This window comes from Canis aureus, chromosome 16, assembly GCF_053574225.1.
Source record: "Canis aureus isolate CA01 chromosome 16, VMU_Caureus_v.1.0, whole genome shotgun sequence".
Classification (NCBI taxonomy): domain Eukaryota; kingdom Metazoa; phylum Chordata; class Mammalia; order Carnivora; family Canidae; genus Canis; species Canis aureus.
This window is the reverse complement of record NC_135626.1, coordinates 42,695,107-42,718,627: the sequence shown is the minus strand read 5'-3', so window position 1 is coordinate 42,718,627 and position 23,521 is coordinate 42,695,107. Positions and strand designations below refer to the sequence as shown.

General features: G+C 52.0%; 4 protein-coding genes across 13 annotated transcripts in view; 2 read left to right on the top strand and 2 right to left on the bottom strand.

The window, feature by feature from the left end:
* Window positions 1-1,891: 1,891 nt before the first annotated feature.
* GFAP (glial fibrillary acidic protein) lies at window positions 1,892-11,482 on the top strand. Of its 3 annotated transcripts, XM_077853550.1 has the most exons (10): window positions 1,892-2,377; window positions 3,265-3,325; window positions 3,520-3,615; window positions 4,683-4,844; window positions 6,215-6,340; window positions 6,540-6,760; window positions 7,332-7,375; window positions 7,748-7,867; window positions 9,144-9,229; window positions 9,901-11,482. In XM_077853550.1, the coding sequence occupies exons 1-10, from the start codon at window positions 1,914-1,916 to the stop codon at window positions 9,940-9,942; spliced, it is 1,422 nt and encodes a 473-aa protein (XP_077709676.1). In that variant the 5' UTR covers window positions 1,892-1,913; the 3' UTR covers window positions 9,943-11,482. The 3 variants fall into 3 exon arrangements, with proteins under 3 accessions (XP_077709676.1, XP_077709678.1, XP_077709677.1); XM_077853551.1 differs by lacking the exon at window positions 7,748-7,867 and having other exon boundaries at window positions 1,893-2,377; XM_077853552.1 differs by lacking the exons at window positions 9,144-9,229; window positions 9,901-11,482 and having other exon boundaries at window positions 7,748-7,872.
* Window positions 9,080-13,435, bottom strand: FAM187A (family with sequence similarity 187 member A). The gene has a single exon (XM_077853553.1). The coding sequence runs from the start codon at window positions 13,421-13,423 to the stop codon at window positions 12,185-12,187; it is 1,239 nt and encodes a 412-aa protein (XP_077709679.1). The 5' UTR covers window positions 13,424-13,435; the 3' UTR covers window positions 9,080-12,184.
* A 124-nt stretch (window positions 13,436-13,559) lies between these two features.
* On the bottom strand, window positions 13,560-17,981 carry DNAAF19 (dynein axonemal assembly factor 19). Of its 6 annotated transcripts, none has more exons than XM_077853559.1 (4): window positions 17,852-17,981; window positions 16,500-16,651; window positions 15,819-15,951; window positions 13,560-14,935 (listed from the first exon to the last, which is right to left on the bottom strand). In XM_077853559.1, the coding sequence occupies exons 2-4, from the start codon at window positions 16,640-16,642 to the stop codon at window positions 14,483-14,485; spliced, it is 729 nt and encodes a 242-aa protein (XP_077709685.1). In that variant the 5' UTR covers window positions 16,643-16,651; window positions 17,852-17,981; the 3' UTR covers window positions 13,560-14,482. The 6 variants fall into 6 exon arrangements, with proteins under 6 accessions (XP_077709685.1, XP_077709681.1, XP_077709684.1 ...); XM_077853555.1 differs by lacking the exon at window positions 17,852-17,981 and adding an exon at window positions 17,633-17,789; XM_077853558.1 differs by lacking the exon at window positions 17,852-17,981 and adding an exon at window positions 17,633-17,755 and having other exon boundaries at window positions 16,500-16,645.
* EFTUD2 (elongation factor Tu GTP binding domain containing 2) overlaps window positions 17,910-23,521 on the top strand; it is a 46,572-nt gene continuing 40,960 nt past the window's right edge. The window contains exons 1-2 of one of the 3 annotated variants that reach the window (XM_077853547.1): window positions 17,910-18,068; window positions 22,301-22,409. In XM_077853547.1, coding sequence (XP_077709673.1) covers window positions 22,305-22,409 — 105 coding nt within the window. In that variant the 5' untranslated portion in view covers window positions 17,910-18,068; window positions 22,301-22,304. Of the gene's footprint in view, window positions 18,181-22,300; window positions 22,410-23,521 lie in introns of all 3 variants that reach the window. The other 2 variants (XM_077853548.1, XM_077853549.1) reach the window with 2 other exon arrangements.

Sequence of the window (23,521 nt, the reverse complement as noted above, 5' to 3'; positions counted from 1 at the left end):
TCAACTAGATTTCACCAGAACAAAGAGAGAAGGCTGCATACTGTGACTTGCCCCAAGAGCTAGGACACCCCCTCCCAGTTACAGAGAGTAGTTGCAAAGAGGGTTTATCCCATCTTGTTCTTCCTTTAATGCCTCTGACATTTCCCAGCTCCTTGAGCCACAACAAGATCAAAAGTCACAGGGCATCCCCTCCCCCAGAAGTCCCCTCCACTTGTTACTGCTCAGGTTCCAGCGTCAGGTGTGGCTGAAGACTTAGGGACCCTCACCTTTCCTCTCTGTGCTGGGACTCACAGGGAAAAACATAGGCAGGCAGCCCATAACATGCCCAAGTGGCAAGTATCTCCCCAGCGTGGGGTAAGAGGCATTGCCCTGCCTGGAGCTCAGGGGTGTGAGCTGGCTCTGGGAGCTGGGGAGGGGGCAAGCAGCCAGGCCTTGTCTGCAGTGCTGGGCTGGCCCCCGCCCCCCTACCAGGGCCTTTGCCTTGTGCCCACTGAATGACTCACCTTGGCACAGACACAATGGTCGGGGGTGGGCACAGAGCCTGCTCCCCACTGCCCCCGGGGCCCCCTCAGATGCTTCCGAGAAGCTCTTTGAGCTGGGGGCTTGGGCTGTACTCTGCCTAACAGCCTGGCATCTTGGGATAAAAACAGCACAGCCCCTCGGGGGCTGCCCTCTCCATGTGGCGCCCTGACCAGTGGTGGAAAACAAGGCTCTATTCAGCAAGTGTCCAGGAGAAGGGATCAGAGGCCCAGGCATTGGCCTCAGTGGGGCGGGGAGAGGAAGGCTTCCCAGAAATCCAAGGACACAGATGGGTGAGGGGCCTGGGTGAGGCTCTGGCCCCATGGGATCAGAAGAGAAGGGTGGATGGATCTGAAGTGTCAGGCTACAAGACGCCAGCCTGGGCTCCTAATATGGACCCAGTGGCTCCTGGGTTCCCAAAATGACCCATCCCCAGAGGCGTTTCCCATCCTCTCAGCCTGATGTGTGGGAACTCAAAGGATATAAATCTCCAGTGTGAAAGTGAGGTGAGGGGTGGTGGGGAAACTGGGGGATGGAGCAACAAAGATGGGAGCTGGGACAGCCAGCTCATCCATAACTGCTTTGTGTAGCTGTCTAGACCGGGCTCTAGGCAGGGGTACAGAGAGGCCAGGCACAGGGGAAGTGAACTTGGTGGGACAGAGGCAGGGGCTTAAGTGTGGTCCAGGGAGAAGGCCAGGGAGTCCAACACCTGCCCTTCTTGCCCCTTCAAAACTTCTATGTCCCTTCCTTCACCCCCCACCCCCTGCTGGACAGAGGCCTCAAATGACCCTCTAGACAAAGGGCTGGTATCCAGTTCCAGCCCACAGCCCCAGACCTCCGGGGAAGGGGGAGAAAGCAGGAATGCAGGACGCCTATGTTCAGAGCAGAGAAGTCCAACAGTCCACTAGGATCGGGGCTCAGCACTGTAACACGGGCTGCTTCTTGAGAGTATGGAACACATTTGCTGTTCGCAAATTCCAGCACTTAGCAGGCACTAGGAGGAGTGCTGAGCCGGGAAGGCCTGCTTTATGGGATCTAAGAGGTGGAAAGTGGTGGAAAGCGGGTCAGAGGTCATCTAATCCAGCCCTTTCTTGGCCCAACTTCCCAGAGAAAGGGCCTCCTTGCCTAAGTGGTCAGGGCCGCAGATGGAGCATCAGGCCCCAGGCATCGCCCACCAGCACCTCTGTCTGTGACCCGGCTGGGGTTGGCGTGCCCACGAGGCCCAGCCCCTGGGCACAGTGACCTCGGTGGGGTGAGAGGAGCCCCCCCGGAGCTGCGGCCCAGCCCCTCCCCCTCAGGCCATGCCAGGGGGCGTTGCCAGGGGCAGCCGGGCCGTGCCAGGCAAGCCCTCGCCTCCATAAAGCCCTCACTTCCCGGGAGCGGGCAGGGCCAGCATGGAGAGGAGACGGGTCGCCTCGGCCGCTCGCCGCTCCTACGTCTACGTCTCCTCGTGGGACATGGCGGGGGGAGGCCCGGGCTCTGGCCGCCGTCTGGGGCCGGGCCCCCGCCCCTCCGTGGCTCGGATGCCGCTGCCGCCAACCCGGGTGGACTTCTCGCTGGCCGCGGCGCTCAACACCGGCTTCAAGGAGACACGGGCCAGCGAGCGCGCCGAGATGATGGAGCTCAACGACCGCTTTGCCAGCTACATCGAGAAGGTGCGCTTCCTGGAACAGCAGAACAAGGCTCTGGCTGCTGAGCTGAACCAACTGCGGGCCAAGGAGCCCACCAAGCTGGCCGACGTCTACCAGGCCGAGCTGCGAGAGCTAAGGCTGCGGCTAGACCAACTCACTGCCAACAGCGCCCGGCTGGAGGTCGAGAGAGACAATCTGGCACAGGACCTGGGCACCCTGAGGCAGAAGTGAGGAGGGGGCCCGGGGTGAGGGACCTCCGGAGCAGGGAAGACGCCCGCCCCTCGCAGGCCCAGGACCTCAGGCGGAGCCTCTGACTCTGTGATCCTTGGCTCCTCTGTTTACCCATCTCCGGGAGGGGAGGGCTGTCCTTGCTCCCCAAGATGATGAGAGGGACTGGGAGGAGGCCGAGTCCCAAGGATCTGACTCCCAAAGACCTCTTGCAGAGGAGCCACGGTGCTCTCAGCACCTCCCCTTTGGGGAAAGCCATGTGGGAACAGTCAGGGACCCCCATAGGCAGGGTCTTCATGTTTCATTCGCTGCCGCTGGGCCTGGTGCCCTTGCAGAGCCCGTGGAGTGGAGAAATGGGAAGGGAAGATTGGTGTTCACTAGGAGGACGGGGCTCTGGGGCAAAGGAGGAGGTGAGGAAAAGAGCAGGTGAGCCTGGCTTGGAAACACAGGTGATACTGCCTGTCACCAGCTTATGATCCTGGTCAAGCCACTTTAGCTTGCAGTGCTGTGAAGTAGAGATTCTAATAAACCTATTTCCAAAGGTCAGAGGAAACCCCAGGGACGTGGCGTTTTGCTGAGCTGGCAGGGCAGGCATGTGTGCCCTCAAGTACAGGAAGATGAGTGTGCATGCAGCAGTGAGTGTATGTTGGTGAAAGTGCCTGTGTGAGCAGGAGCAGGTGCACCAACCTTGATAAAGCACTTTAGTAATGAGTTAAAGCACAGGCCCTTATCTGCTCACCCTCCTGGCCAAGGCTCTGTCTGGGACCCTCTGCCCTTCACTCCTCCTGTCATTCCACTGGGCCTAGGGGTAGGGGTGGGGGTCTCTCTGGCAGCCACCTCCAGGGAGATTGGGGCAGACACCCGGGAATGTGTCCCCCTACCCCAGGTTCCAGGATGAAACCAACCTGAGGCTGGAGGCTGAGAACAACCTGGCCAGTTATCGACAGGTGAGGGGGGTGGAGGAGAGGGATGGGGGAGGGAGGTAAAGAGTTGATGGCAGCTCACTCACACAGCCCCTAAGCCCAGCCCTCCAGAGCAATGTGCTGCTCTCCCCAGCCACAGAAGGAGGGACCAGACAAGACATGGGAGTGGGGAGAAGGAGTCTGGGGTCAGAGCAGCCTTTCGTCCCTCCCTGCTCCAGGAGGCAGATGAAGCCACCTTAGCCCGTCTGGATCTGGAGAGGAAGATTGAGTCTCTAGAGGAGGAAATCCGGTTTTTGAGGAAGATCCACGATGAGGTAAGGCCCTCAGAGAGATTGAAATGGATAGAGACAGAGACAGACAGAAAGAAAATAAGCATAGGGGAGACAGACAGAGAGATAAGAGAGCATCCTTAGCCCCTGATGAAATCCATAGACACACACCACTTACTAAGAATTATAACAGAACTTGTTGCCCCCCCCCTTTTTTTTTAAAGATTTTATTTCTTCATGAGAGACATAGAGAGGCAGAGACATAGGCAAAGGGAGAGGCAGGTTCCCTATGGGGAGCATGATGTGGGACTCGATTCCAGGACCCCAGGATTAAGACCTGAGCCAAAGGCAGACGCTCAACCACTGAGCCACCCAGGTGCCCCACCCCATTTTTTATTTCACAACAGCCCTGTGTGATAGGAACCCTTCCGGTATTATTTCCTTTTCACAGAGGAGGACGCCGAAGCCCAGATATGTGACTTGCTGAGGTCACATAGTCTCTCTGACATCACCCCCACTGCCACCTGTCTCCATTTAAATGCGAGCCACTCATTTTATTTTTTTTTTATTTTATTTTTTTTAAAGATTTATTTATTCAGAGAGGGCGCAAGAGAGGTAGAGACACAGGCAGAGGGAGAAGCAGGCATCATACAGAGAGCCTGATGTGGGACTTGATCCAGGGTCTCCAGGATCACACCCCGGGCTGCAAGCGGCGCTAAACCGCTGCGCCACCAGGGCTGCCCGAGCCACTCATTTTAAAAAGACACCACTGAGATCTGACTTCAGATTATAGATTCATAATCTATGATGCCATGGAACCTGGGACCCTGCAGACACACCCACACCACAGGGACTCAGTTGCTCTCCATAAGAACACAGGCACACTTTCAGTGCTCCTGCCTGGTGGAACCTGGGAGGAGGACACCATGAGGCCCCCAAACTACCCTCTGCCTCCCCTGGCCTGGGCCATGCCACTTCCTCTGATAGGACTGCCCAATTTCCCTTAGCTAACATCAATGTCCAAGGGGCAGGCAGGCAAGGGCATGATATTGTGGGGAAATGCCAGTTGCAGCCTAGGCCCCAAGCCCTGGCATCCCTTCTCTCCTGGCCAGGAGGTGCAGGAGCTCCAGGAGCAGCTGGCCCGGCAGCAGGTCCATGTGGAGCTGGATGTGGCCAAACCGGACCTCACAGCAGCCCTAAGAGAAATCCGTACGCAGTACGAGGCCATGGCATCCAGCAACATGCATGAGGCAGAGGAATGGTACCGGTCCAAGGTAGCGCTGACTGTGGGCCAGGCTGCTTCCTCCAGGGAGCCCTACTGGCTCTATACAAGAGAATCAGGGAATAAGGGTGGGGGACGCTAGGAGAGGATCCTCTCCAGGTCATTGACCTTCACCAGAGAAATGAGGGGGCTTGCCCAGGGTCACACAGTCACCATTACTTGCAATAAGTACTTTTTAAAAAAGATTTTATTTGAGAGAGAGTGTGAGTAGGGGGAGGAGCAGAGGGGGAGGGAGGGAGGAAGAATCTCAGGCAAACTCCAGGCTGAGTGCAGAGCCCCACACAGGGCTGGATCTCATGACCCTGAGATCATGACCTGAGCTGAAACCAGGAGTCGGATGCTAAACCAACTGCGTTCCCCATGTGCTCCTCCAATAAGTACTTATTACTATTACTATCATTATTATTGTTATTATTACTATTATTAGCCAACATTGTATGCCAGGCCCTGTGCTTTGCATACATTATCTTACTACAAAGAAAGTAGTGTTCCTCGACAGATGAGAGAACTGAAGTCCAGAGAGGTTAACTAGTTTGACCAAAGTCACACAGTTCCTAAGTGGTAGAGCTGGATGTCTAACCCTAGCCATCACACTTGGGAGCCTGCGTTCTTGATGCCTCTGTTGTCTGTATCCTGGGTCACTGGGCATCCACTGCATGTCAGCACTGCCCAGGATACAGAGACCTGTCAAACCAGGGAGATGTGATGTGCACCCAAATATGATGTCTAGAGAGAACACCGCTGGGCAGCTTATATGCAACATGGGGAACATACCATAGAAGGGAGGGCATTTGGGCTAGGAAAGACTGGCAGCCAAAGAACATGAAAAGAAGAGGGGAGGAGCATTCCGAGGGTAAGAAAGCACAGAGAGGCAGGGGCCCAGAGATGCCAGCCCAGCATCCGAGCTAAGGAGTGTGAGTGGCAGAAGCCAGTGATGGTTCTGAGAAGGTCAAGGCCTGATGGAGCCATGAGAGCTTCACTGCCAGCTAGGGGGAGAAAGGACTTTTAGAACCCAGGGTACTGCTCACCAGAAATCCCTGTCCACGGTGGGGAGGGGGGGGGGTTCGGTTCAGGCTCCTGGAAGGCTGCCAGCACAGGAGTTTCTGGATTCCGCTGCCAGCACTGGTTTCTTCACTCCCTGCCCAGGCACTGTGCTAGTTGCCGGAGCCCTAGCAGAGGCCTTCTGAGCCTTCTGTTCATGGGTCACGGTCACTGGGAATAATCCCACCCAGGGCCAGAGTCCCGGGGAGACCTGGACACCAAGCCTGGGGTCCTGGCCATCTCCCTGAATTCCCAGAGACCCACCAGCCCGCACAGCTTCCTCGACAGTTCTCCACAGAGAACTAGTGCTCTCCGCCCTAGTTCGCGGACCTGACCGACGCCGCTGCCCGCAACGCCGAGCTGCTCCGCCAGGCCAAGCACGAGGCCAACGACTACCGTCGCCAGCTGCAGACCTTGACCTGCGACCTGGAGTCCTTGCGCGGCACAGTGAGCGCGGGCAGGGCCGCAGCGGGGCAGATGCTGGTGCGCCAGCCTGAGCCTGGGGGACCTGCCAGCCAGGGGCGGGGACAGGACGGAGGGCAGGGGCGCTGCACACTTACTGGGCGGGGAGCCACAGGGGAGGCTGGGGATCAGGGGGGGCGGGCAGTGATCCCTCCCCGAGGCACCTGCCGGCTCCACCCTGCAGAATGAGTCCCTGGAGAGGCAGATGCGGGAGCAGGAGGAGCGCCATGCGAGGGAGGCGGCGAGTTACCAGGAGGCACTAGCCCGGCTGGAGGAGGAGGGACAGAACCTCAAAGATGAGATGGCCCGCCATCTGCAGGAGTACCAGGACCTGCTGAATGTCAAGCTGGCCCTGGACATTGAGATCGCCACCTACAGGAAACTGCTGGAGGGCGAGGAGAACCGGTGAGAGGCCACCAGGGGCGTGGTTGGGGAGGGCTGTCCTCCCTGCTGCCCCTCCCTGGAGTCTCCTTGCTTCCATCAGGGACTGTCGTATTCAGTTTGTGTTGTGCCCCCTCCTATCCCAGTGCCCAGTAGGTACTCATAAATGTTTGGTGAATGAATTAATGGATTCCATTCAGTTGGTGTCGGTGAGGTCATAGGGTGAGGACTTGGGTTACCTCCCCCAAACTAAGAGGCTTACTCCCCACCCTCCCAATGAAGATTGGACTTTTCCCCTGACCCTCTCTTTTACCTCCTCAGAACTTTCTTCACCACTTCCTCTCCCCCTCTGCCATCCTCCAGGCCTCCACTCTTTCAAACAGAGATGTGCCTCTGGCAGACAACACCCAAGCCCCTTGCAGACTCTTGGAGCCCCAGGGAGCATGTAGGCTGCTGGGGAAAGCCAGGAGATGGGCTCAGCTCTTCCTGGCAAAGAGAAGAGCTTGGAGGCTGTCCTGATAACCCTAGACCGGGACCTGGCCCCAAGGATGTCCTTGGACAGCCCGGTCACTCTTCCACCTTTGCTATCTTTCAGCATCACCATTCCCGTGCAGACCTTCTCCAACTTGCAGATCCGAGGTCAGTACAGCAGGGCCTTGTGGGCAAAGGTGTTGGATTCCTGCCCCCTCCCCCAGTGTGGGCAGCTGCTTTGGCCTGGGGCTGAGGACCAGGGCAAAGGGGTCCGGTCCAGGGCTCTCCTTGGGGGCCTACATAATTCACCGCAGAGCTTCCAGCCAGAACACAGCAGCTCAGAGCATTCCAGGTGGGGCTTGCAGCTGCTCCTGTCCTGCTCTGCCCTGTGTCCCATTCCCTAACCCTGCCACCCCATCCTACAGCAGAATTGGGTGAAGGTCTCCATCTCTGTCCTGTCTGCAGATCCCTGAGCAAGCTCTGCCCATCTAAGTGTTTTATGTTTTTGTTTTTGTTTTTTTTAACTGCTTGTCACTACAGGGGGCAAAAGCACCAAAGAAGGGGAAAGTCACAAGGTCACAAGACATCTCAAAAGCCTCACAATACAAGTTATACCAATACAGGCTCACCAGATTGTAAATGGAGCCCCGCCGGCTCTCGGTTAGCAGCCTGCCTCTGACACGGTGCATTTCTCAGCCTGACAGGGAGCAAGCCTCACCAGGCCCATTTGCCCTGCCCTCCTGGGCTCCCTCCTCTCGGGTTTCCCTAAAGGGCCACGCTTGTGTCATTATCCCAGCAACTTCAGTGCCCAGCCCAGGACCTGGCACAGGGTAAATGTTGGTTAAACTAGCAGAGCTGGCTGGTGTTCAAAGTGATATATCCTCTGGTGCTCAGACGAGATGCTCTGGGGCCTCTGAGCAAATGCCAGCCTCTGCCTCACCTCTTCCCCATCAGTGGGAGGGCCCCTTGGGTTTTGCCGTGCCTGGTGGCCAGGTTCTCTGCTCGATACATCTGTCCCTGAGGCTCCACAGCTCAGCTCAGTGCTGATTCAGCCCAGAGGAGTATTTCCCCCTAGACTGCTGCTCTTGGAGTGAATAAAGTTTTATGCTCCCTTCTCTTAATTTTAAATATTAGTGAGAGTGACATATTACATTTTTCTCTCTGAGGGGGGGAAAACTAAATTACTTCTTACTTGTATGTGGCCCTCACATGATTCTTATCTAAGGGGAAAAAAAAAATTCTGCTCTAGAAATCTAGGAACCCTAGATCTGCATGTCCTGGGGCTCAGTTCAGCATCGGAAGTTTAACCAGGCAGAGCAGGTCAAGGTAATACTGCCAAGTGCCAAACAGTAAAGGGTCAGTAGGGACCAGAGAAGTGGCAGAGAGAAGTAGAAGGGAAGGAGAACAGGAAAGGGACCCGTGTATATTGAGCACTAGTATGTGCTAGGCACTTAACATGTATTATTTCAGTAAACTGACTCCTTGCTCCCACCTAGAGAAGTAGATACCATCACCCCCATTTTGCAGATTAGGAAACTGAGGCTGGGAGAGGTAAATTACCTTGCTCACAGCCTTGAGGCTGAGCTGAGACTCGAGCTCTGGCCCACCTGATTTCAAAGCCCGTGTGTTCCTTCCTCGGCACAGCACTGGGTTGTCAGAAAGCCAGGTGCCAGGTCAGAGCTGGCAGAGGGACCAAAATGCAGCCAGGCCAGGGAAGTGAGCAAAGCACTGGCTGGAACAGCTAGGTCTTGCCTAGCACTGTGGGAACTTGGGGGGGTCTCCAGCCCCCTTGAAAGAGCCTAGCCCTCTCTGCCTGGTTGGACAGACTTTCATACTCAATTCCCAAAACTGTGGGTTTCATAGGGAAGCTGGGAGTGGGGGAGGATGTTTAGTGGCCCAAGAGCCAACAAAGGGCCTCCTGTCCCCATGACTGCAGAAACCAGCCTGGACACCAAGTCCGTGTCAGAAGGCCACCTCAAGAGGAACATTGTGGTAAAGACCGTGGAGATGCGGGATGGAGAGGTAAGGTCAGATCTGAGATTCTGGCCCTATCAGCCTCTGGCTGCCTCCAGGAATTTTTGAGGCCAGACTTTGGAAGAAAGCCTGAACTGGCACATAGAAGGTTCTCAATTACTCAGAAGAGCTTCCCAGGGAGGCTCTGGAAGAGGGGAAGGAACCGGGATATAATTCAATTCCCAATCCCCTCCACTGGCAGTTCTAGGGACCCTGGGTGTCTAGGCCACCAGATGGAGTCCTGATTTGGACTTTCTCCCTGTCTCACCCTCAGACTCAGGTACCCTCAGACTCAGGTGCCCTCAGACTCTAGCCTGGGGAGAGAGAGAAAGGAAAATAAAGTTAGTAGCCTTCACTCCCAGCTTTCAATTTCCAGCTTGATAAAAGGAACCTGCCAGAGGAACAGGAAGGGGGGATTTGGCATAGCCCCTCCTTGCCACGCCAGTGACAGCAGCTAGCTAACTTACCACATCAGTTCATCATGGACCAGGCATGGTGCTAAATGCTTGCAAGTGTTCCCTCATTTCCTGGCAGCTGTGTGAGGGGGTTCTGGTTACTATCACAGAACAGAAAGACCCAGGAAAGCTGGGGATTTCTCCAAGGTCGCATAGCCTAGCAGTGGTGGACCTGGTGTCTGTGTGAGCCCCTAACTGTTGTACACTTCTCTCTGTACCCTGCAGGTCATTAAGGAATCCAAGCAGGAGCACAAGGAGGTGATGTGAAGCAGGACCCACCTGGTGGTCCATGTCCCACACAGCCTGAGGGGTCTGAGCGGATGGGATTGTTGCCCCTCCTCTATAGCTGACTTCCCCAGACCTGAGTTCCCACCTGCCCCAGCTGCTCCCCTCGTCCCTCCACCTCTATGCTAGCTTGCTGCTCTAGGCTCCATCGGGACTAGGCCTGCCAGAGGGCACCTACCCTGCACCCAATAACTCCAACTAACAAGTCACTCCCCACCCAAAGGGGTGGTCTGAAGGGGTGTGGCCAGGAGCTTGGGTTAGAACTGTGGGAGGAAGAAGTTGAGGTCAGGGGACCCAATAAATCACCCTCCATAGCCCTAATCCCTGTTGTCATGGCAACTGTTGCCAGAACTGGAGGTCCCTGGGGGTATCTGGGAAGTGGGCCTTAGAGTTTCCTCAGGCTGTTGGAGGAAAACAGAGACTCAGACAGGAAGGGCAACTCCCCACAGGCAAGATAGCCTGTCAGAGGTCAGAGGTTTCTTATTCTAGACTGACCCTGAGGAGTCTGAGACTGGGTGGGGACATCCTGCCACTTGGAGTAGTCCCCAGACAGAATGCCTGGTCTGCCCAGATCCCAGAGGGGCCTCCTGAGTGACAATTCAAATGTCTCAGTCCCACTGAGCTGACATGTGGGCATGCTTTGGGCATGCCATGGGCGTGTGGGAGCTTGATTCTCAGCACTTGGAGGATCTATAGTGTAAGTGGAGAGGGATGGGGTGCTGGGAAGGAGTAGAGGGGGGCTGCCTGGCCCCTAGCTTGGATACAGAGAGGTCAAGCCCAGGAATCCTCCCTCCATAAGGCTGGAGGGGAGGCAAGAGGAGAAGGTAGAGGAGGCAGTTAGGATGATGCTAGACATCAGAGTAGGGGGTTATGGGCAACCAGATACACTTGGCCTCTGGGTCGTGGGAATCAAGGAAGTGATTCATCCTCTTGAAGATGCTGACACTAGAGAGAGGGGCTGCTGTCCCCAGGGGCAAGGCACACTTTGTTCCTATTTTAAAGCCTCCCTCCTTGCTGCATAATTCCCCCACCCAGACCTCTGAGCCACTGTAGCTGCTGCCTCCCAACCCCAGTAACACTGCTGGGTGAAGCCACTGTCCTACATCAGATAATTCCTACCCTCCAGTGACCTGCTGTTTTTTCCTAACCCAAGGGCTCTTGTGGTTCCCCTCCTACTCCAATGCAAAATGTACCCTCATACTGTAGGTAGCACTATATTTTATCGTTTGGGGAATGGAGGCACAAACAGAATGAAGACTGGTTTGTGCTCTGCTTTCCATGGGAAGACTGGGGATGAGGGGCAGGCACAGGACTATCTGTGCCCACAAATAGGGCTGAGAGGGTCTGCTCCAGGGTCCTCCATACCCCTCCAAGGCCAGAAAAGTGAGAGTCCTTCCCTCTTTCCAAGACCTGGTGCCCTTCCCCTCACTCCCTCCTGCCACCTGCTGCTGCTAACCCTCGGGGTACCACTGCAGCCTTTACTTACTAAGGTAAATAAAGACAATTGCTGTGGCCTTTCCCAGAGTGGACTCTGATCTTTTCAGGGGAGGCTGGGGCTGGGGGAGAGGGCAGGAAGTAGCCTTGGGCAAGACTCAACTTGCTTCTTATTGCTGATCATCTTGGGACCCCAAACCCCCAAGCAGCAGGCACATGACAAATCCCAGCTCTAACCATGCTCCCCATGGCAGCCCTGGTGCCCCCTGCCCCTCTTCTCACTCAGTCCCCAGCCCTGGGAAAAACCCTGATGTTGAACTCCACTTTCCTCACCCATTTCTCCTGTACGAGTCTCTACCTTTTCCCTCAAACCTGCCATTGTGGAGACAAGAACATATATGAGGCTCCCCCACTCCCTCTTCCTCTCCCTGCTACCCCTAATTCAACCAGTGCCTATTTAGCAATCCTCCAAGACAAGAAAATAAAGCACCTCAAACACTGTTCCAGCATCAAAAAGGCCATTTGATAAATACTAGGTTCACTTCTTCCTTCTCTGAGCGTGAAGTTGGAAGACGTGCACCCTAGCTACTTCCATACTGGCCTCAGCCCCCCCATCTCCTACCTGCCTCAGGCTTCTCCACCTGCCAGGAGCAGGTTGTAACTAACAGATTTGTCCACACCCCCCTTGCCACACAGCCCAGCCTGGGATGCCCACCCAGAGGCATCCGGCATCATTTAACAAACACATCTGAGCACAGCTGGTCTTCAGAGGTGGGGAAAAAAGGGGGATCTAAGGGGAGAAGTTGGGACAACAGTGAAATAAGTAACAGCAGCACCTACAGAGGTGAATGGTGACAAAGACAGCCGTGATGAACAGGTAGCCTAGTAGGGTGAGCTCCATAGCAAAGCGAGTCTCCGGGTCTGAGAATGAGACCCGGTAGCTGCCCCGAGATGCAACACCCAGTCGGAACCCTGCAACCCGCACCCCCTGCCGCCAGCAATAGTAGATGCCCCGGTCACTCAGCTGGGTGAAACGGATGTGGAGATGGTTGCCGTGGTCGATGAACACTCTCATGGACCTGTTGACGCCCTTCAGGTACTGTGTGCGGTAGAGGTACTGGTGGTCCTTGTCCCAGGCCACAGCGTGCTCGGGCCGGGACCCAGGACAGGAGATAATGAGTCCATGGCCTAGCCTCTGCTCATGGAACTGAATGGGGACCTCAGGCACCCAGGGCCGGCTGCCCACCTTGGCCACATAGCTGAAGATGGCCATCAGGCCGTCCTGAACCTTCTTCTCACAGGGCACCACACAGCTCTGAACCAGTAGTTCGGGTGTATGCTCCCTGGTCTGGGCCCGAAGCTTTCTGGGCACAGCCTGTGAACCACAGGACACCACATCAGGCAGTGTCTTGTGGTAACGTGGGGAGAGATCTGGGCTCTGCAAGTAGCAGAGGCCAATGCGCCACTGCTCCCCACGCACCCCACAGCGGTCACAAGGGGTCCACTCCCAGAAGGTGGTGAAGATGTGGAGGTTCCCGCGGTGCTCATCTGGAATGGGCTCCTGGCCCTGGTCCTTGAAGGTGGCCACCATTCCCTCACTGCTCTGGATGTCCACATCATAGGCATAAAAGTAGTCCCCCTTGCGGGTGCCACAAAAATACAAGCCCGAGTCCTCAGGCTGGGCCCGGAAAACCAACAGGCTGAACATGCGGATGCTGAAACGAACCAGCATGTCGCTGCCCACACGCACCTGGGATTCCTCTGTCAGCACCCGCCCGTCGAAGTCTGTTAGCACTTTGGTGTGGCGGCTGCCCAGGTGCTTTTGATAGTACCAGACCACAGCAGACACCTCCTCAGGCTTGCAGTGGCAGGGAAGCTCGAAGCTCATGTCGGCCAGGTAGGCTGCATTGTCAAATATCAGAAACGCGGGGCAAGGGGTCCTCTGAAAAATATTCTCCTTCTCCACAAGTTCAAAGGCCTGGAGACTCCCCCACACCCACAGGAGCACAGTGGGGTGGGCCATGTTCATGCCCACAAGAGGCAATGGTCGGGGGGGCAGGGCAAAGCCAAGGCACTGAAAGGCCTACAGGACTTCTAGAAATCACTTCCAGGAGTGGGTATTTATATGAGAAAGGATTAAGTAGCCAGGAAGAGAAGCAAGAATCTGCAGAGGAAGTGGCCAAAGGCCAGGCAATTTATTCCCAGCTGATGTACAAGATGCCCTTCTCATGTTCCAGATGTGATCTTAAGGGAAAACCATTCTAGAACCTAGCCCTCTCTCCCCTTTCTAGAACACTGGCACTCGCCCAAGAATGGGTCAAGAGAAACCGGAATGAGAAGGGCACACGTGCCAGAACAGGAAAATCTCTGCCTTCCTGCTTCAGGCCCTGCCTGCCTGGTTAGTGGAAAGGTCTTCCTTTGGTTAATCCAGGAATTGAAGAAGGCCCACCTGCCTGCATATCTGGCCATCTGAAGCCTGGGAGGCTGGCCAGACCTAAGCTGATGGCTTGGGGCTTTCCCAGGCTCCCCAGCGCAGGAATTCAGCCCCTGAGGAAATAGTATACCTCAATGAGGTAGCATTTGATTATTTGCCAATTAAATGTCCATTCACTGGTTTGGGGTATTCCTGTTAAGAGCTGTGGAGATCAGTATTTGTTTACCATGGAAGATGAATGAATTTGTTTTTTATTTTTCTTTTCTTTCCTCTTCTTATTTATTACTATTATTACTATTACTACTACTACTATTATTTTGAATAGAGGCTTCAACGGGTATAGCCAGCATTTGGTTGGGCACACATTAATCTCTCAGGGCCTATGGGAGGCTTGGTAGACTCTAAGGATGGCAAGCAAAATTCTTTCAAGTTCTTGGGCCCTTGTCCATCCTGTTGATCTACATAGTACAGAATATTGAGCCTCCAGGGTGCCCTGAGAAATGGGGAAGATTCTATTCCCGCATCTGCTCTGAAAATTCCAAGTTGAGAAGGGGATTAGGTGTGGGCTTCTCATTACAGTCCTGAAGAGCCCCCTTCAACAAACAAAAAATGCTTTCAGGGGCCACTGGGGTCCTCTGAAGGCAACTGACCCCATCAATCCACCCGGTATACCCCTAGCAGCTCTTTCAGGAGCCTCTCCTCCTCCTGGAGCACACCAGGCTGCTCCTCCAGACCCCACTCCACCTGGCTGAAGCCCCCCTTTGTGGATCTGGGAGCACTCATGGCCTGCAGCTTCTGAAACAGGCCTCTGCAGCTCTCTCTCTCCACATGGCTCAGCAGGCTCAGGTTCAGAGTGAAGCGCCCGGTGCCCGCCAGGCTGCGCAGGATCCCTAGTACCACCAACCGGTCGGCTGGCCTCACATGATCAGCCAGTGCCACCAGCAGCTCCCCTAGAAGTCCAAACCCCACGTCCGTCTGGAAGAGATGACCCAGCTTTGGACCTCCGAGCTGCAGCAGGGCCTGGTAGCGCTCTGGCCCACTCCGCAAATACCGCCGCCAATCACGGTAGAACTCTGCGGAGGTCTCAGGCTGGAAAAGTGTTTTCACCTGGATCACAAGGAAAGACAGGAAGTCCTGAGCTCTTCCAGCTGCTCTGTGCCAACAAGTCAGTGACAGCGAGGGGAGCCTGTGGGTTTTCATCTTAGCTCTAGTGTTGCTCTCTGAGCACTGGGTAGGCTGTGGTCCCTGTGAACCTGGTTTTCAGATCAGGGAACTGGGAGTGGCATAGGGAAGGAGGGCCCAAGGAACCCAGAACATGATTTGAGAATCTCAGGTGTACCACGATTTTCCCATTGATGAATGTGGACCTAGCCCTGTTCTATGAGTGTAAGTCAGGCTTTACTCTGAGCAGGGCAGAGGGGATGGTTGGACACCTCAGAAAGACAAAAAGGAATTCAAGGCAAGTGTTAAAAATCTGACAGACTGGGTCTCTCTCTTAACATTGCCACAGGATCATTACACTATATACTGTATAACCCGGGGGCAGAGCAACTCAAATCTGATCTGGGAGCACAAGTCAAAGGAGTGAGTGGAGAAGACCTGCCTAACCCATCTTTCCCTTTCCTTTTTTTAAAAAAGATTTTTATTTATTTATTCATGAGAGACACACACAGAGAGGCAGAGACACAGGCAGAAGGAGAAGCAGGCTCTCTACAGGGAGCCTGACTTGGGACTTGATCCCAGGACCCCGGGGGTCATGACCTGAGCCAAGGCAGACACTCAACCACTGAGCCATCCAGCCCGGTCACCTTTCTGACTTGTTCTGCCCAGTTTAACTCACCCTCATCATCTGCTAGTTGCTTTTCTTTCTGGAATTGGAGACAGAAACCTGTCTCTGTCGGTTTAACAAGAACTATGTATTGTAAGAAGACCAGATTGGAGGTTCAGAGCAGAGAATCCTACTGGTCTGAAAAGGCTAGGCCTCACCTACCTGGGTGATTTCAGTGGCCTCATCCTGAGAGGTCCCTCTCTGAGTAGTGTGACAGTTCCAGGGTACAGTCCTCTTTCCTCCTATCTTGTCCTTCCGCTCCAGTGGCTTCAGATGTGATGCAAGGACAATACCCCTGTGGGCAAAGGACAGAGTGGAGCATAGTCTTATTGCTATCCGTGGATGTGAGGTGGCTGGACTTTGCCTAACAGAGGTGAAACCTACCAGCGAAACCTAACAGCAACAGTGGCTGACAGTTTTTGAGCACCCCCCATGTGCCAGATATTGTGCTTGAAATCTTACATGTAATAATTTATTTACTTGTAAAATAGGTTATTCTCTTTTACACACGAGGAACAGAGGCTTCAAGAGGTTAAATAACTTGCATAAGATCACACAGGTAGGGGCACCTGGGTGGCTCAGGTCGTGATCCTGGGGTCCTAGGATCGAGTTCTGCATCAGGCTCCCTGCAAGGAGCCTGCTTCTCCCTCTGCCTATGTCTCTGCTTCTCTCTATGTGTCTCTCATGAATAAATAAATAAAATCTTAAAGAAAAATAAATCACACAGGTAGCAGAAGGCAGGGCCAGCACTGACACCAGAATTGTCTGACTTCAAAGCACATGCTCTTACCCAGTATCATCCATTGTAATGGGAGGGTCTGAGAAAAACAGCATTAAGCCAACCTGAATTCCTCATAGGAAGCCACCTTTTGTTCCACTGCCCGTAACTTGGCAGCATTCTCCCGTTTGTATTTCTCATCAGCGGTGAGCGCAGCCTGCAGCTCTTTCTCCAAGGCCTTGAAGTCAATGATGTCATTCCTTTCCATGGCCTGTTTCTAGGAAGGCAAAGGGAATGGACATCTGTGGATGACATGTATCAGGGGGAAGGACGTGTCTGCATTTTTTGCCAGCCTGCAAAATGATCCCAAAGCACTTATTTTGGGATATCTTTCTACTTATTTTGGAGGGTGTTACAACAATCTAATTCTCCACTACTTTATTGAGGGGAGCTGAGTTGCACAGTGAGGAGTTGCTTAAGACTTGTCACTGGAAATAGAACACAGAGTTCTTACTTGCAGTTCGGCTTCCAGTGGTAATTTTGTTCTCTGCCTCTGAAAGCATTTCAATTTTGGAGCTTCCACTGAGGCGACATTTGGATCTTGGAACTAAGTCCCTTCTCTCTTCCACATGGGCTCACTCTATAGTGAGGTGCTATGACAAAGGAACTTCCACAAAAGCAGAACTACTGTTAACTATGCTCCTGAGCCGAGGGATGAAATTTCACCCATCATTTAAATTTTGTCATGGGGAATGATAGTTTTCACCCAAACCAGGTGCAAGGACTAAGTACGAAATCACGCAGAAGTGGCAGAGAAGGGGCTCAATGATCCCTCTGTTCAGACTAATTGGAGCACAGGTCACTTGAGCAATGGCTTTAGTTCTGCCCTGGTACTTCTGCGGCCTCTGCATGTGAGGCTGATTGATCCTTTCTACAGGGAAATCATCTATGCAGGTTTTAGTAGTAGTGGCTCTGCCATTTACTTGCTATGAGACCTCTCTGAACCTCAGACTTTCGGTGCGTTGAGCTAGATTTTGTGGTGGTGTCATCATCAACGGGGCAGGGAAGCAAGAGGTCTGCTAGCAACCTCATAGAGCTTTTTCCCTCTACCCCAGCGCAGTAGGCCAGGAGGGGGAGGGGCTGGGTAGGCCGGGAACTGAACTCAGGTGTCCCGGCTCCTGTCCAGTTCTGAGCCCTCCCCAGTCATTGATGAGAGAGAACAACTAACCCTCCGCCCCCCAGCCCTTCACCCCAGGACCTCAGGCCTAGATTCCCTTGCTTTCCTTGAGAATACTCAGTCGCACCACCAGAACCGCACGGCTCGGCGTAGACCACGCCCAGCAGCCGTGGTTGCTCAGCAACTGCTCCAGCAGCCTGACCACGTGATCATCCCGAAGGCCCCCTTTCAGGGTGGCTTCGAGGCGCCTGTCCAGATTCGTGCCTCCTCAGGCGTCCGTCTCTTTGGAGCAGCCCACACCTTGGCTTCGGGGCCTACGACTCCACGTCGCCGGTTCCTGGATCCGCGGCCGGCATTCCTCCTAGCCGGTCCTCAGGCAGAGGGCTGTCCTCGGGGCAGCAACGCGACGGCGGCGTCTGCGGGGTCCTTCCGTTCGGCGGGCGCAGCGGTGCGGCGGCGTGGGGCGGAAGCGCGGTCTCGGGCGCGGACTTGGAGCTTTAGGCCGAGCGGGCGGCAGGTGAGCTGGCGCGCGGTCAACGGCGGAGAAAGTTGCTCCGGGCGGGATGGGAAGTAATGTCCAGTCTGGAAGAGACATTATAGACTTTCTGCCCCTTTCACTTTGTAGATGGGTAAACTGAGGCGTGGAGCGGGAAAGGAAAGACAGCACATACCTCTATTCCGGGAGCGTGGGGAGGGAGGGCATAAATGTTGATCGTCCGTAAAAACCCCTTCCCTGGACAGAGGTCGTTGTCTTACTCCCTCTTCCATCTGTGCGTTCTTCACCCCTTCTTTACCGAGCTCCTTTCGTCTTTATTTTGTATTCGTTTGAGAGCCTGCGTTATAGCGGGAAGTTGCAGTGAGATTTGGTCACTAGTTTTGTGCAACTGTGGACAGGTCAGCTGTCTTCTCTGTGCGCTGTAGGAATCATTCATTCAACAAATACTTATGGAGGTCTTATTTTGTACCAGCGTAGTTCCAAGTGAAAAAAAGTCCTTGCTTAAATTTTAGTTGGGGAAATGAGAGTGAAAATGACCTGAATATGTGAACGAGGGTCTAGTACTACTAGTAAAAATAATAATAAAACGGTGAAAGTAGGGACGCCTGGGTGGCTCCGTGGTTGAGCGTCTGTCTGCCTTTGGCTCAGGTCGTGGTCCCGGGGTCAGTCCCCCTCAGCGAGGAACCTGCTTCTCCCTCTGCCTATGTCTCTCTCTCATGAATAAATAAATAAAATCTGGGATCCCTGGGTGGCGCAGCGGTTTGGCGCCTGCCTTTGGCCCAGGGCGCGATCCTGGAGACCTGGGATCGAATCCCACATCGGGCTCCCGGTGCATGGAGCCTGCTTCCCCCTCTGCCTGTGTCTCTGCCTCTCTCTCTCTCTCTCTGTGTGACTATCATAAATAATAAATAAATAAATAAATAAATAAATAAATAAATAAATAAATAAATAAATAAAATCTTAAAAAAAAAAAACAGTGAAAGTGGGGGTTGGAAAGTGTGTGTAGTAGGGACTATTTTAGAGTTACATTCTCCGGTGACATTTTAGTAGGGACCTGAGTGAAATGAAGTAACAAGGTATAAATATCCATGGGAAGAGCATTTCCTTTTTTTAGAAAAGATTTTATTTATTTATTCATGAGAGAGACAAAGGCAGAGGGAGAAGCAGGCTGCCTGCAGGGAGCCTGAATGTGGGACTCAATCCCAGGACTCTGGGATCACAATCTGAGCCAAAGGTAGGCACTTACCCACTGAGCCACTCAGGAATCCCAGGAAGAGCATTTCCGAAGAGAATTTTTTTTAATTTATTTGAGACAGAGAATGTGAGCAGGAGCTGGGGGAGGAGCAGAGGAAGAAGGAGAAGCAGACTCCCTGCCAAGCAGGGAGCAGGATATGGGGCTCAATCCCAGGACCCTGAGACCACGAACCCAGAAGAAGGTAGTTGTTTAACTGACTAAGCCACCCAGGGGCCCTTTGGAAGGGAATTTCAAGAGCAGTGGCCCTGGAGCAGAAACGAGCTTGCTTTGTTACAAGCTGCCTTTTATAAAAATGTGTGCAGTCACTTCATGGATCTTGGGAGAATAAAACGAGCACAGGGATCCCTGGGTGGCTCAGCGGTTTGGCGCCTGCCTTTGGCCCAGGGCGCGATCCTGGAGACCCGGGATCGAATCCCACATCAGGCTCCCAGTGCATGGAGCCTGCTTCTCCCTCTGCCTGTGTCTCTGCCTCTCTCTCTCTCTCTCTCTGTGACTATCATAAATAAATAAAAAAAAAAAATTAAAAAAAAAAAACAAAAAACGAGCACAGATGTTGATAGCTCTTGGGAAGTAAAAAGAATCTCTGCAAATGAAAGTTACCATAATAATTTACATTTAAGTCCTTGGAGCTAGTCCTTTACTTGAGATAAATATCACTATCTCAAAATTAAATATTCCATTCAGTTAACATTTATCCAGTTCCTTCCTATGCAAGGTACTATACTGGGCATTGGCAAGTAGGCACAAGGAACACAGAGTTCCTGTATTCAAGAATGGCCAAAAAATAATGCTTCCTAACATTTACTGAGCCTGGGACTGTGATAAATTGTTTACGTAGACTGTTTTAAATCTCATAACTTTTTATGCAATGGGGATTACTCACTCCATTCTCCAGTTGAGGAAATAGATTTGGAGATGTGAAGTAACATACCTGAAAGTACATAGTAAGTGACAAAGTTAGGATTCAGATCTGGGTCTTTCAGGGCACCTGTGTGGCTCAGTCAGTTAAGCGTCTGCCTTCAGTTCAGGTCATGATCCTGGGATCCTAGGATGGAGCTCCAAGTCAGTCTCCCTGCTCTCCCTCTGCCCCTCCCTCAATTCATGTGCACTCTCCCTCTCTCAAATAAATAAATAAAATATTTAAAAACAAAAACAAAACAAGTCTAGGCCTTTCAACTCCAGAGCCGTACCCTTACTCTGCCTCTGATCTGTTATTACTTATAAACTGTACAGTTGTTGGGGAGGGTAATTAGTAGTTAACTGCCATTCAAGGCAGAATTAAATGTTGATTAAGATACAAAAGGCTGGGCAGCCCTGGTGGCTCAGCGGTTTAGCACCGCCTTCAGCCCAGGGCCTGATCCTGGGGACCTGGGATCAAGTCCCACATCAGGCTTCCTGCATGGGGCCTGCTTCTCCCTCTGCCTGTGTCTCTGCCTCTCTCTCTCCCTCACTGTGTCTCTCATGAATAAATAAATAAATAAATAAAATCTTTAAAAAAAAAAAAGATACAAAAGGCTATAGCAGTGTAGGGGAGTGAGAAACTAAGGATCTAGAAAAGCTTAAAGAGATGGCATTTGAATTGTTACTTGAATAGAATTTCAGTAATTGAAGTGGAGAGAACCCACAGAATACTTATCAATTACAAAAAAAAAAAAAAAAAAGCAAGTAACTTTGGAAAAGCCTGGCAGACACCACCATAATCAAGTGATTAAATTAACATCATTACTAAAGGGATAGATTAAAACCATCTACCACTTAATAGGAGATGCGCTGAAAAGGACACCGCATTACTTCTGAGATATTCCTGCCCGTGATGTAAAACCTGACTCCAATCATGAGAAAACATCAGAGAAACCCAAATTAAGGGACATTTTACAAAAATCAGTAGCCTGTAATCTTCAAAAGTGTCACATTGTAAAAGTCAAGGAGAGACTGAGGAGCTGTTCCTGACTATAGGAGACTAAACACATGACTGTTAAATGCAAACATGTCATCCTGGATTGGATCCTTGCTGTGCAGGACATTGTTAGAACAGTTCATTCTGGGGGTACCCGGGTGGCCCCATCTGTTAAGTGTCCGACTCTTGGTCTCAGCTCATGTCTTTATCTCAGGGTCATGAGTTCAAGCTGGGCTTTAGGCTCCACACTGGACACTTGGAGCCTACTTAAAAAACAAAAAACAAACAAACAAAAAAAAACCCAGTTTGTTCTAATAATGGAAGTCTGTGGATTAGGTAGTAGTAATGCATCACTATTAATTTTCTGATTTTGATTGTTGTGTTCCGGTTATGTGGGAAAATGTCCTTGTTTGTAGGAATCACACACATTAAAGCAGAGGTTGGCAAACTTTTTCTATCAAGGGCCAGATAGTAAATATTTTAGGCTTTGTGGGCCATATGTTCTCTGTTGTAGCTACTCAACTTTGCTGTAACAGTGTGAAAGCAGCCATAGACATTATAAATGAATGAGCCTGGCAGTGTTCCAATAAAGCTGTTTTTATAGACACTGAAATTTGAATTTTATGTAATTTGCACTTATCATGAAATATTCTTTTGATATTTTTCAACTATTTAAAAATGTAAAAAGCATTTCTAGCTTGGGGGCTGTATGAAAACAGACAGCAGGCCAGATTGGCCACAGGCCATAGTTTGCCAACTCCTGCATTCAAGTATTAGGGAGTGATGAAGCACTGTGTCAGCAACTTCTCCTCAAGTAATTTAGGAAAAAGAAAATTATTTGTGCTACTTTGCAACTTCTCGGTATTATTTTAAGTTAAATTTTTTTTAGTATTATAAGAGTGGGAGAAAATGTAAACAGGGACAACAGGTAAAACAGTGAGGAGGGGAAAGAACAGGGCCTTGGGAGGAGCAGTCAGTAGATTGGTCCAGCTGAAGAGATGTGTGAAGGGATGTGGTCAGCCATAAGGTTAGAAACGGGGGCTGTGGGTAGAAGCTTCAGTTACCTCGTCAGAATCTAATCCTCATTTCCTTGAATTTTAGCATCATGGATACTGACTTGTATGATGAGTTTGGGAATTATATTGGACCAGAGCTTGATTCTGATGAAGATGATGATGAATTGGGCAGAGAGACCAAAGATCTCGATGAGGTAAAACAAATATATTGCTGTTTTCATCTCTTTCTCTTAAAAAAAAAAAAGTACTGAATCTTCTGTGTTCCCATAATATCCTGTGGACATCTCTCACATTGTACCTTTTAAAATGAGTACTTGTTGGGGTCTTATGCTTCCCCTAAAAAGCTTAGCTACTAAAGTTCCAAAAGGTGATATAAGTTGGTTGCATAAGTGGGGTGGTTTTTTTATTTTTTTAGATTTTATTTATTTATTCATGAGAAACAGAGAGAAGGCAGAGACTTAGGCAGAGGGAGAAACAAGCTCCATGCAGGAAGCCCGATGTGAGACTCGATCCCGGGACTCTGGGACTGAGCCACCCTGGTGTCCCTAGGTGGGGTGGTTTTGTAATACAATCTCTGGTTCATCTGGTAGTAGCTCTCCTTCCACTTAACCTGACGTTCTTTTTGACAGTTATGAGTAATACCAACTTAGAAAAGGTAGTCAGTTTTTCCAAGTGCAGCTGCACTGGCAACTTCTTCATAAGCTTAGCTCCTGAAAGATGAATAAAAGCAATAGAAAGGTAAGGTACAGGGGCGCCTAGGTGGCTCAGTCAATCAGTCATTGTCTGCCTTTGGCTCGGGTCATGATCCCAGCGTCCTGGGATCAAGCCCCACCTTGGACTCCCTGCTCAGTGGGGAGTCTACTTCTCCATCTGCTCATGCTTGCACATGCTCTCTCTCTCTCTCTCTCAAATAAGTATTAAAAAAGCAGGGGGGTGGGCTACAGATTCTTTTGACTCCCTTCAGGAGAGCTATGGCAGATGAAGTCCAAAATGGTCTAAAGTTTGCAAAAGATGGGATCCCTGGGTGGCGCAGCGGTTTGGCGCCTGCCTTTGGCCCAGGGCGCGATCCTGGAGACCCGGGATCGAATCCCATGTCGGGCTCCCGGTGCATGGAGCCTGCTTCTCCCTCTGCCTGTGTCTCTGCCCCTCTCTCTCTCTCTCTCTGTGACTATCATGAATAAATAAAAATTTAAAAAAATTTTGAAAAAAAAGTTTGCAAAAGATATCAAAGGTAGCTTTTACGTGTTAGCAATGTTCAGAACAAAATGAACAAGAAATAGATGGGCCTACCACTTACCAGTGGAGG

What these genes read in the sequence shown, in the direction of transcription:
- DNAAF19 (XM_077853559.1), bottom strand. Translation starts at nt 16,642, where the DNA reads ATGGAAAGGAATGACATCATTGACTTCAAGGCCTTGGAGAAAGAGCTG. An exon ending in GCTTCCTATGAGGAATTCAG is followed by an intron (nt 15,952 to 16,499) that starts GTTGGCTTAATG and finishes CTTTGCCCACAG; the next exon opens with GGGTATTGTCCTTGCATCAC. An exon ending in AGGCCACTGAAATCACCCAG is followed by an intron (nt 14,936 to 15,818) that starts GTAGGTGAGGCC and finishes CTTGTGATCCAG; the next exon opens with GTGAAAACACTTTTCCAGCC.
- FAM187A (XM_077853553.1), bottom strand. Translation starts at nt 13,423, where the DNA reads ATGAACATGGCCCACCCCACTGTGCTCCTGTGGGTGTGGGGGAGTCTC.
- GFAP (XM_077853550.1), top strand. Translation starts at nt 1,914, where the DNA reads ATGGAGAGGAGACGGGTCGCCTCGGCCGCTCGCCGCTCCTACGTCTAC. An exon ending in CTCCAACTTGCAGATCCGAG is followed by an intron (nt 7,376 to 7,747) that starts GTCAGTACAGCA and finishes TTGTCACTACAG; the next exon opens with GGGGCAAAAGCACCAAAGAA. An exon ending in TGGAGCCCCGCCGGCTCTCG is followed by an intron (nt 7,868 to 9,143) that starts GTTAGCAGCCTG and finishes CCATGACTGCAG; the next exon opens with AAACCAGCCTGGACACCAAG.